This window comes from Piliocolobus tephrosceles, chromosome 5 (assembly GCF_002776525.5).
Source record: "Piliocolobus tephrosceles isolate RC106 chromosome 5, ASM277652v3, whole genome shotgun sequence".
NCBI lineage: Eukaryota > Metazoa > Chordata > Mammalia > Primates > Cercopithecidae > Piliocolobus > Piliocolobus tephrosceles.
Window position 1 is genome coordinate 31,388,171 of NC_045438.1, and position 12,892 is coordinate 31,401,062.

The following is a 12,892-nucleotide window of genomic DNA, read 5'->3' on the forward strand; positions in this document are numbered from 1 at the left end:
TAAACTCATATTCACATTTTACTCCCTCTAAGTTATATGTTTTATTAATTTCAGTAAAACATGCTGATAAAGACAGAGAAGTGAGAGGAAATCAAAGTATGACACCACAAAGCCAAGAAAGGAGAGATGTATGTAAGAAGTCATAGATTTTGAAAAAAAAAATCAAGATAAACAAAACCAAATAAATCTACAAAACAATTTAGACTGAGATTGATTCTATAGCATATTAACAACTAGATGTTCAAAAATTAAAAGCTGGGAAACATTGTATGTTTAAGGAGTATGCATTAGCTAGAAAAACATGTTTGTTTTTTTTCTTTTCTGATTACATCAGCCTGCATATCTTTAAGATCACACATTACCTGTCATTTTCTTTGAGGGATAATGTATGTTGGATGCAAGGAAATTGACCCTCATGCCCATAGCCCAAGCTGAATGGAATTCAGCAGCTGACAAATGTGGCAAAACATTCATCCAAGCTGTTGGGAATAGTATGGTGTCCACGTGGAAATCTTTCACCAAGGTAATAGCAGGATCGTGGAAGAGTATATCAAAGCATGTGAAAATGCCAAAACTTCCAAAGCTGGTATTGAAAGTCACGATCTCAGGCTCCTTGGGTACATTGAATTGCTCTTCACTCATGAAAAGGTTTTGCTGCAATAAACAGAAGATAAGAGAAAAAAATTCTTGTAGGAAGTTGATCTGGACATCACAGTGTCAGAAAAAGTGCAAGCTCACATCTTAGAGCCAATTTAATCTATGATCACTGTTTTCATGGGAAAAGAGTTTACTTTAGAGAACCAGAGGCCATTCTGGCTAAACTGAGCCTTTGGTTCAGTCTCCACATTACAGATGTGTACATGGGTATCTTTATCTATAAAGACCCTTTGGAGTCTTATAAGACATGGGAGTAAAATAGATTACTTCTATTTGCCAAGTATACTTCACTGTTTTCCTTGGCAAGGAACTTTGTTTGCTCCATTCTCCTCAAGACAGAGTTTATGTGGTAAGCAGTTTTTCATTCTAGCCTAGACCCATTGCCAGGGTATGTCTTTAAAAAGACAAAGTCCAAAAGGCAATATTGTGCAACATAATGCATGTAGTACTTTCTGACTCCTACACACTCCTAAAAACACACTCCTGTGTTCTTACATGCACACGGAACCCCTTAAACCTCTTTATAGGAGCTTTCCACACTTTATCATTACTTTCTATGCTTTGCCTCTACTCGATTTCTAAAGTACGCTTATCATTATCAATAAAGTATTTTTCTCTTTGCCCGCTTTATTTCCTTAGATATTAACTAATTGGATTATTTGCAAATTAATTTTACCTTATGGTAGCGTGCTACCAGTTTTCCTTGAGAATCAAATACCACATCAGTGTTGTATTGGTAACGGCCATCAGGGGGACACTGAGGATCACTGGTATTGCATGGCTTCTTGTCCCCAATATTTGCCACAACGTAGATAGAGTTGTTCTTGGCCAAGCAGCTAAGTCTTTCTTGTACTGGGGTCTGGCCAAATCTGATATATGTTTATTGGAGGAAGAAAATCTTTGTAAATCAATCTTAGCTTTTAAGAAAATCCTGAATGATAGTTGCCTAAGCTTATTATTTGATATATGCAAAAATAAATTCTAAATAACAATAATTAGAAGAGAAGGATTAAGACAAGAAAGGAGTTCAGAGGAATCCCATGCTTGAGTAAAATTGGTTGTAGCAGTCTACTGTAGGATAAGATACCAGATCACATACTTTTTCTTCATAGCATTTATCATAATCTATAATCATATTTTCACTTATGTGTTCATCTTATAATGTCTGCAGCATCCTGTGGATATCATGGGTCAATGACTTACATATCTTGTTTACTAAACTTATGTCTAACAGAAGAGAGGCATTAAAAAATATTTTGGGGTGGGTGTGGTTGCTCATGCCTATAATTCCAGCACTTTGGGAGTAGAAGGAGGAAGGATTGCTTGAGCCTAGGAGTTTGAGACCAGCCTGGGCAACAAAGCAAGACCGTCTCTCTACAAAAAAATGAAAAAAAAAGAAAAAAATTGCCAGGCATAGTGGTGTGTGCCTGTAGTCTCAGATATTTGGGAGGCTGAGGTGGGAGGACTGCTTGAACTTGGGAGTTTGAGGCTACAGTAAGTTTCACTGCATTCCAACCTGGGCAACAGAGCAAAACCCTGAACCCTGTCTCAAAAAAAAAAAAAAAAAAAACTTTAGGGGGGCCAGGTGCAGTGGCTCATGCCTCTAATCCCAACACTTTGGGAGGCCAAGGTAGGTGGATCGCCTGAGGTCAGGAGTTCGAGAGCAGCCTGAACATGGAGAAACCCCGTCTCTACTAAAAATACAAAATTAGCTGGGCACGTGCCTATAATCCCAACTACTTGAGAGGCTGAGGCGGAAGAATCGCTTGATCTTGGGAGGCGGAGGTTGTGGTGAGCAGAGATCATGCCATTGCACTCCATCCTAGGCAACAAGAGGGAGACTCCATCTCAAAAAAATTTAATTTAGAGGTAGGGGGATCCTAGGAAGATAGCAGAGCAGGGAATTTTTCTCCCCCACCTAGATAACAATTGCACGGTTGAAATCTGATATTGCTATTTTGGAGCTCTAGTGCTTGCAACTTCCAGAGGAATGCTTGGAACGTAACTTACAGTTAATTTCAGTTCATTTTAGCTCTTAGCTCAATAGTGGTTACCAATTCCTCATCCCCTGTCCCTGTGACAGGCTGCCATGTCTGTGTTCCTAAAGCAGCTTGCAGGCAGCATATGGGAACAAGGTGGACAATAATGACCTTGTCTTTCAAATATATGAAATCTGTGTTCTGATCACTAATTGCTGCTTCTGATCATAGAGGTACAAACACAAAGGCAAGCAGCTATTGTGTATACACACACACACACACACACACACACTGTTTTTGCAGGCCCTCTCTCTGGCTGAAGTGGCTTCCGGGAGATTTAAAGAGCCAGTGCCTTATTTATTTATTTATTTTTCTCTTTTTGTCCTTTGGGTAGTGAGACATTTAAGGAAAAAGATACATAAAAGCAATTAAATATACAGGAAAATTTAGAAAGTTGCCATACATGCCCAGGGAAAGGCACAGGCTCATAAAAGGCCTAAGAAGACCTTACATTTACATCTCAAGCTGATCCTCAACACAAACATGCTACAACAACAACAATAAAACAAACATAGCAAACCCAGAGAATCTGATTCCCAGAGTAACTATGTGATAAGATTCAAATGTCTAGTTATCAACCAGAAAAATCACAAATCATACAAAGAAACAGGAAAATATGACTCACTCAAAGGAGAGGGAAAATAAATCATCCCTGAAAAAGACCGCATGACAGACCTACTAAACACAGACTTCAAAACAATGGTTTTACAGATGCTCAAGAAAATAAAGGAAGATGTGGAGAAAATCAAAAACCAAAACAAAGTAGAAATATCAATAAAAAGATAGAAAACCTAAAATAACTGGAGCTGAAAATTACAATAACTGAAATGAATATTTTATAGGAGGACTCAAAGACCAATTCAGGCATGTAGAAAAAAGAAACAGCAAACTGGAAGACAGGACAGTTGAAATTATTCAGTCTGCAGAACAACAACAAAAAACAGTAAAGAAAATTGAATAGAGCCTTAGGAACACCATCAAGTGTCCAACACATGCATTGTGGGAGTCTCAGAAGGAGAAGAGAGATTATTTGAAGAAATAATGGCAGAAAACTTCCCACATTTGAAGAAAGATATGAATAAAAAGATCCAAGAAGCTCAACAGACTCTGAGAGAATGAATTCAAAGAGACCTACACTAAGACACACTATAATCAAATTGTAGAAAGCCAAAGACAAAATGAGAATCTTGAAAGCAGCAAGACAGAAGTGACTCATACATACAAGGGATCCCCAATAAGATTATCAGCAGATTTCTCATCAGTAACTTTGGAGACCAGAAAGCATTGAGCTGATATATTTAAAGTACTGAAAGAACAAAAATATCTGACAATCAAGAATGCTATATCCAGCAGAACTGTCCTTCAAAAGTGAGGGAGAAATGAAGACATTACCAGATTTTAGAAGAAAGGAAAGAGAGAGGGGAGGGGAGGAGGGGGCGTGGTGGCTCCTAGCCACTTTGCGAGGCTGAGGCAGGTGGATCATGAGGTCAGGAGATTGAGACCACCCTGGCTAACATGGTAAAACCCCATCTCTACTAAAAATATAAAAAATTAGCCAGGCATGGTGAAGGGTGCCTGTAGTCCCACCTACTCGGTAGGCTGAGGCAGGAGAATGACCTAAGTGAACTTGGGAGGAGGAGCTTGCAGTGAGCCTAGCTGGAGCCACTGCACTCCAGCCTGGGTGACAGAGCGAGACTCTGTCTCAAAAAAAAAAAAAAAAGAAAGAAAGAAAGAAAAGAAAGAAGGGAGGGAGGGAGGGAGAGAGGAACAAAGGAAGGAAGGATGGATATTGAGCTTTGCACAAGAGGCTAAGATTTGTTCCAAATTTAGTAACAAATAGGTACTATTAAAACCTTTGAAGACAAAAACAACCTGGTCAAAATTTTCTTCATAAAGATAAATAGAACACGCAATATAGAATGTACTAGAACAATGAGACTAAACGCAAGGGACTCATTAGGAAGCTGTTGCCATAGTTCAAATAAGAGGTAACAAGGATTGGCTAGGGCATTACCAGCTAGTATGAAACTATGGAAATCCTGGAGCATTTGTTAATGTCTGATTTTTTTAACTCTTTTTCAAAGTTACCAATAATTGTCCCAGTAAAGCAATTAAAATACAATTTTGAAAATAATATATAACATATTGCTGTATTTATCCTCTATTGCAAAACTCTGAAATGGTAAATGGGTTACACCAGGTTATTGAAGCACAGCTGAGAAGGCTGAGATAACTGTTTTATGAAGAAAAATTTGGTGCCATCAAGTATTGGTTATTAGATCTACAAACAAATTTGTATAATTAATATAAGGAAGACCATAGCAATCATCTATAAAATAGATCCTTGAAAAAGATCAGAAAAGGATATAATAATACATGTAGAAAAGTATTATTTAAATGTGTTTATAAGAAAGAGCAACCATTCAATAGTTTAACCCACCTTTGTTTCAATTAACATCTGAAATGCATAGATATAAATTACAACACATTGAACCACTTGAAACATGTTTACTCCCAGTCTTTTTGGATCACCTGAAGTGGTGGAATAGGTAGGTTGGTGTTTTGGATTTCTGAAACAGTTCTGATGACAAACATATTTTCCTACTATCTCTATTAGTCTTCATGTATTCAAGCTACATTTCTCAGGTTGGTTGGCATATACATAAAATGCTCCAAAATTAAACCACATGTCCTGATTGAGGGATTAAAAATTCAGTTTGCTTATGTGTGCCTGAAATCTGCCTGTTGCTTCATCCGTGATATTTACCAAGTCCTTAATCCATGCAGAGTTTTGTCCTGGGCACAGAAGGAAGAGGTGAAAGAGAATAATTGAAATGCATTCTCTAAGACTGCTTTCAAAGTGTTCAATCTCCAGGTATAACAAAAATCATCAATGATCAAAAAGACATTTACTAACCTAAAATCAGCACATGTTAAATATTCAACAAATGTTCATTAGGTTTTGACACAACACAAAGCACTATATTAGACATGTGAGCAACGGGGGAAGAATATTCCAGGCAGAGTTGTCCAAGCACACAATGTGTGAGACACAGAAATGTCAGATGTGGTTGCTATGCTTATAAAGCATTAGACTTACTGAAGAAACAATATATGCACACAAAACTCTGAAATAACAGTATGAAATAATACGCAATCAAATATCAAAATGCTTTTTGAGCCCTTCAGCTCCAAGCTGACCCTGATGAGGGCAATATGATCTTGGTGGCTCTGCAGAGACATCCATCCAGGAAGGCTCCCGCTCCCTGGGTCTCTCTCTTTGCTTTGTTTCCTGGGGCTCTGAGATTGGATTTCGTGAGGTGAGGTGAGGTGAGGGCAGGCCCAAAAAGGGTGGTGACTACTGAGTCCCAGTCACTATCAAGATGATAGCAGTACTGACACCTGACTCTCAGAAATTGCTATACCAGCTGAATGCCCTGTTGGAACAGAAGTCTGGATGTCAGTTAAAGACCTGTGGTTTGAGACAATTGAGTTTGCACATGATAGACAATAGCCTCAGAATGACTGCAAGGCTACAGGACTTTGAAGTATAAGATGTTAGTCTAACTCAGCTATTTGGCTTTAACATAAAGGCATTTTCTCTGTAAATTTACTGGACAGATTCCTGTGTTAAATGATGGTACAGCCCAAGCACCTTGGATGTGTTGGACAGAGCTGCTTCTATTTGGCTGTAAAATCAATAGAAGGGGAAAGGAATGTTCCATTAGCAGCTGATGTGTTCCAAATAAGTGAATATAGGTTCATAGTTTCAGATTGATGAGAATGGAAAAGATTGTATTGGAGAAGGTGTAATGTAAAGTGAAAGCTACTATTGCCTTTCAGTTTCTACAACTCCACTATGCACTCATTCAAGAGAACTTGCCATTTGAAAGGAGAAGTGACCTCAATTTTGACTGGAAGCCCAATTTAAGGCATGTCAAGATCAAAAGCTCTAAACTTTAGAGTCTAAATCAAAGCCTTCTGTGTTGATATTGTCTATAATCATATTGGAGATCCAAAAACAGAAGTATATAGAGTTAATAAAATGAGTAGAATGTCTTCAGAAACATTCCAAGATAAATGGTAGAGATGTGACCTTCTGGAAAGAGCTTGTATCCAAGTATTTAACTGAATACTCATCAAACAAATTTTCCAAATCAAACATTCGGAAGTTGAAATGGATTGTTTCTGGGCATACTGCATTGCAACTGAAGCATAGTTACTGCAGAAAAATTCACCGTCCAACAATTCCTGAAATGGTTCCCTAATTGGTAAATTTGGTTCATTGTTATCCTCCATATAGAGAAAATTTTCCAATGCTATAATTTCTTTTGCAATTAAAATATTAATTATCTTCAGAATAAACAAAATGAAGTTCGAATCACAAAGGGGAAAATGACTTCACTGATTTTTCAATTAATATTTGAAGACATTTACTACATAGAAACTATACCACCTCAATAGTAAGGAACTATCCAACGTCTGATATGTAAGTTAGCCATTTCATGATCTTTTTAGCTTTGAAAACAGCATCCTTCTTAATAGCATGAATTTTGAAAGTAGCACTAAAATTATGTTTTTATTACACATCTTCCTGTATGTAGACCCACGCTCAGGCTCATTTTAAGTTACACAAGCCTGAGTAAGACAATAGGGACAAAAACTTTAAACCATATGTGAACAGATTTGAAACTATTCATGTGTAAGCAAAATGAATATACATTTGAGTATTGTACCTAAAGAAAAAGTAAGATACGGCAGATGGTCTCCACTTTGGGTTTCCGAAAAAACTGTCAGGGTGTTTTGACACTGTAGTTACATATCATTGCTACAGCAGTTAGATGACTGTAAAGTAGTTATATGCTTGGTCACTGCATATATGATATATACTTGTCATCTAAATTTTATTTTAAAAAAATTTGCAGGGGCATTGTTGGCCCCAACCCTCTCTCTGTCCCTCAGATGCCGTAAGGTGAAAGAGAGGGCCCTGACAAGGATGAGACAATGGCAGCAGGCTGGCCACATGCACAGCCACCACTACTCCTGGCCTGTGGCCGCTCCTGGGACAGGAACTGCTGGGCCACCCACTGACAACCATCTTGGCTATCCCCACTGCTTCCCAAACCATGTTCCAGTCTGGGGTTGAGCCTGAGTGGGATGGGAAGAAGACAAGACCCCATGCAGAACACCAGAGGCTGAACAGGTATCTCCAACCATCTTGGAGATACCAAAATAAAGCAACAAGCAGGGCACCCTGGGGATGAAACTCTGGGGAGGGTGGAGATGGAAAGGGTGAAATGGACATGCTACGAGCTCCCTCACACATCGCCGTTTAAATTTCTTAACTCATAGTAATGATTTATCTTTTTCTACTCAAAACTAAATGTTGACATTCATATGATTATGAATCTTAGATATAAATACTTCACATTTAACAGTAATATTTAAGCAGACTTCAAATAAGTTTGGGTTTTTTGTTGTTTCTTTAAATAAGGTTATAGTAGCAACAAAAAGCTTTTCTCTGAAGCCTTTCCCCATAACCCTGCTCTATAGACCCCATAATAGTATAATGGATTTAAACTATGAAGCCTCAAAACATCACAACTACATTAAGGCGATGGTCTCAAATTTAGGGAAACTGCCTAATTAATATTATGCTATGGTGTAACCATGTGTAAATTTAAATTCATCTGTGAAACATTCAAATCAAAGCTAAAAGTATAAATATGAAATGCTAATGATGAGTCTGGAAAAGTACACTATGAAACATCATTTCTAACATTGATCTAACTTTCTATATTGGATCAATATATTGTAGTTAGGTGGTATTAAAAAATGATAACCTATTTAATTTAAATGTTAAATTTTAAATTATGAGGTCTACATCAAAACCAACATTTGACTAATGAACTCTTTAGGCATAATAAAGGTTAATATTCTAGGCAGTATAAATAGTTTCTTGGCACCCACAATGCAAGTAATACATAATTCAGAGATGTGCACTTTATTATACAGAAGGAACATACCTCACCATAATAAAGGCTATATATGGCATTTATGTCACCACCCACAGCTAACATCCTATGGAATGGGGAAAAGCTGAAAGCCTTTGTTCTAAGAACTGTAACAAGACAAGGAAGCCCACTTTCACCACTTCTATTTGACATTGTACTGGAAGTCCTAGCCAGAGCAATCGGCAAGAAAAAGAAATAAAAGATGAGGAGGAAGCAGAGCAAGATGGCCAAATAGAACCTTCCAGCAATTGTCTTCCTGCAGGATCACCAAACTGAACAACCATCCACACAAGAAAGCACCTTCATAAGAACCAAAAATCAGAACAGTAATCACAATACCTTGCTTTAAAATCATATCAAGACAAGAGGCACTGAAGAGAGTAGGAAAGAAAGTCTTTAATTGCCAACACCACTCTCACCCATCCTCCAGATCACCACATGGTGTGGAGAGAAAATGTGTGCCCTTGGGAGAAGGAACGTACAGTGATTGCGGGACTTTGCACTGGAAGTCAGTGATGCCATGTAACAGCAGAAAGCAACATGGCAGAGAATTCAGCCAGTGCCCACAGAGGGCACATTTGGAACAGCTCTAGCCAGAGGGGAATTGTCTTCCCAGCAGTCAGAACCTGAGTTCCACCAAGCATCACCAGTGTGGGGTAAAGTTATCTGGGGTTCTAAATAAACTCGAAAGGCAGTCTAGGCCAGGGGTTCCCAATCCATAAGCCACGGACTGTGACCTATTAGGAATTGAGCTGCACAGCATTACCAGTCCGTGGCCTGTTAGAAACCGGCCGCACAGCAGGAGGTGAGTGGCATTACTGCCTGAGCTCTGCCTCCTGTCAGATCAGTTGCAGCATTAGATTCTCATAGGAGTGGAAGCCTGTTGCGAACTGTGCATCTGAGGAATCTAGGTTGTATGCTCCTTATGAGAATTTAACTAATGTCTGACGATCTGAGATGGAACAGTTTTACCCAGAAGTCATCCTCCACCCTGCCCATTAAAAAATTGTCTTCCACAAAACCAGTCCCTGGTGCCAAAAATGTTGGGGATCGCAGATTTAAGCCACAAGGACTACAATTCCTAGGCAAGTCCTAGTGCTGTACTGAGCTCCGAACCAGTAGCCTTGGAGTGCCATAACCTAGTGAGACACCAGCTGGAGTGATCAAAGGAGTGCTTGCATCACCCCTCCTCCAATTCCAGGCAGCACAGCTCACAGCTTTGAGAGAGAAACTCCGTCCCTCTGCCTTAAAAAAGGAGAGAGGATATAGAAAGGACTTTGTCTTGCAACTTGGATAACAGCTCACCCACAGTAAAATAAAGCACCAAACAGAGTACTGAAGCCCCCAACCCAGGTCCTAGCTCCCTGATGACATTTCTAGACATACACTGGGCTACAAGGGAACTTTCTGCCTTGAATGGAAGGTCCTAGTCCTGGCAAGATTCATCACCTGCTAACTAAAGAGTCCTTGGGCCTTGAATAAACATCAGTGATAGCCAGGCAGTACTCACTACAAGCCTTGGGTGAGTCCCAGTACCATGCTGGCTTCAGGTGTGACCTAACACCTTCCCCGCTGTGGTGGCCATGGGGTGAGACTCCTGCTTCAAGAAAGGAGAGGGAAGAGTAAAAGGACTTTGTCTTACAAATTGGGTACCAACTTAGCCACAGTAACATAAAACACCAAGCAGAATCCTAAAGTTCTCAATTACAGGACTAAGTTCCTGGATGGCATTTCTAGACCCACTGTGGGCCAGAAAAGAACCCACTGCCGTTTCCTATAAGAAATGCTAAAGAAATTTCTTCAAACTGAAAGAAAAGAATGTCAATAACCAATAAGAAAGCATCTGAAGGTACAAAACTCACTGGTAATAGTAAGTACATAGGCAAACATGGAGTATTATAACCTATAATTGTGATGTAAACTTCTCATATCTTGAGTAAAAAAACTAAAATATGAACCAATCAAAAATAATAATGAGAAAAGCTTTTTAAGGCATAGATAGCATAATAAGATATAAATAGAAATCTTAAAAATTAAAAAGTATGGGGGATGAAGTTAAAGTATGGAGCTTTTATTAGTTTTTGCTTGTTTGTTTATGCAATCAATGTTAAGTTGTCATCAGTTTAAAATAATGAATTACAAGTTGTTATTTGCAAACTGCATGATAACATCAAATCAAAAAACCTACAACAGATACACAAAAAATAAAAAGCAAAAATTAAAACATACCATCAGAGAAAAAACACCTTCACAAAAAGGAAGACAGGAAGGAAGTAAGGAGGACAATACCACAAAACAACCAGAAAACAAAAAACAACATGTCAGGAGTATTTCCTTATTTAACAATAAAACATTAAATGTAAATGGACTAAACTCTCCAATCAAAAGACATAGAGTGGCTGAATGGATTAAAAACAAATAAAAGGCAATGACCTGTTGTGTACAAGAAATACACTTCACTTATAAAGACACACATAGACTAAAAATAAAGGGATAGCAAAAGATACTCCATGCAAATGGAAAACCAAAGGAGCAGGGATGGCTATATTTTTATCAGACAGAATAGTTTTCAGGACAAAAGCCATAAAAAGAGACAAAGAAATTAATTATATAATGATAAAGAGGTCAATTCAGTCAGAAGATATAACAATTGTAAATACATATGCACCTAACAATTGAGCATATAGATATATAAAGGAAATATTATTAGAGCTAAAGAGAGTGATAGATCCCAATGCAACAATAGCTGGAGATTTCAACATCCCACTTTCAGCATTGGACAGATCATCTGGAGGGAAAAACAATAAAGAAACATTGGACTTAATCTGCATTATAGACCAACTGACCTAATAGGTAGTTACAGAAAATATCATCCAATGGCTACAGAATAAACATTTTCTCCACACATGGATTATTCTCAAGGAGAGACGATATGCTCGGTCACAAAGCAAATCTTAAAACATTTTTTAAAAATTGAGATCATATCAAGTATCTTCTCTAGCCACAATGGAATAATACTAGAAATCAATAGCAAAAGGAATTTTGAAAACTATGCAAACATATGGAAATTAAAGAACGTGCTCCTGAATTACCAGTGGGTTAATGAAGAAATTAAGAAGAACATTAAAAATTTTATTGAAACTAATGGAAATGCAACTTACCAAAACCTACAGGATACAGCAAAATCAGTCTAAGAGGAAAGTTTGTAGATATAAGTACTTACATTAACAAAGAAGAAAACCTTCAAATAAACAGCATAATGATGCATTTAAAAAACTATGAAAAGAAGAGCAAACCAAATCTGAAATTAGTAGAAGAAAAATAATAAACATCAGAACAGAAATAAATGAAATTGAAATAAAAAAATACAAAAGAACAGCAAAACAAAAAGTTGGTTTTTTGAAAAGATAAACAAAATTGACTTTTAGTGAGACTAAGAAAAAAGAGAGAAGACAAATAAACTCAGAGTTGAAAAGTGAGACATTATAACCAATACTGCAGAAATTCAAAAGATCATTAGAGATTACTATGAGCAACTATATACCAATAAATTGGCAAACCTAGAAGACATGAATAAATTCCTAGACACATACAACCTACCCAGATTAAACCATGAAGAAATCCAAAACCTGAATAGACCAATAACGAAGAATAAGATTGAAACTGTAATAAAAGTTCTCCTGGCAAAGAAAAGCCCAGGACTTAATGGCTTCAGTGTTGAATTTTACCAAACAATTAAAGAACTAATCCCCATCCTATTCAAACTATTCCAAAAATTAGAGAAGGGAATACTTCCAAACTCATTTAATGAGGCTAGTATTACCCTGATACCAAAACCAAAGACACATAAAAAAGAAAACTACAGCCCAAAATTCCTGATGAACATTGATGCAAAGATCCTCAACAAAATATTAGCAAACCAAATGCAACAACACATTAAAAATTATTCCTCATGACCAAGTCGGATTTATCCCAAGGGTGCAAGGATGGCTCAACATACACAAATCAGTTGATGTGATGCATCACATCAACAGAATGAAGAAAAAAAACATATGATCATTTCAATTGACACTGAAAAAACATTTGATAAAATTCATCATTCCTTCAAAATAAAAACCCTCAATAAAGGGGTATAGAAGGAACATACCTCAACACAATAATAGCCATTTATGACAAACCCAT

General features: G+C 37.5%; 1 protein-coding gene and 1 pseudogene across 5 annotated transcripts in view; one reads left to right on the plus strand and one right to left on the minus strand.

The window, feature by feature from the left end:
• Positions 1 to 12,892, minus strand: part of VNN1 (vanin 1) — a 38,225-nt gene that overhangs the window by 12,051 nt on the left and 13,282 nt on the right. For all 5 annotated transcript variants that reach the window (XR_002735361.2, XM_023230590.1, XM_023230589.1 and 2 more), the window contains 2 exons: positions 1,334 to 1,526; positions 363 to 654 (listed from right to left, as the gene is read on the minus strand). Coding sequence is in view for 4 of the 5 variants with exons in the window: in XM_023230590.1 (XP_023086358.1) it covers positions 363 to 654; positions 1,334 to 1,526 (485 nt within the window). In the remaining variant the exon portion in view is untranslated. The remainder of the gene's footprint in view (positions 1 to 362; positions 655 to 1,333; positions 1,527 to 12,892) is intronic.
• LOC111554894 lies at positions 6,080 to 6,964 on the plus strand (annotated as a pseudogene).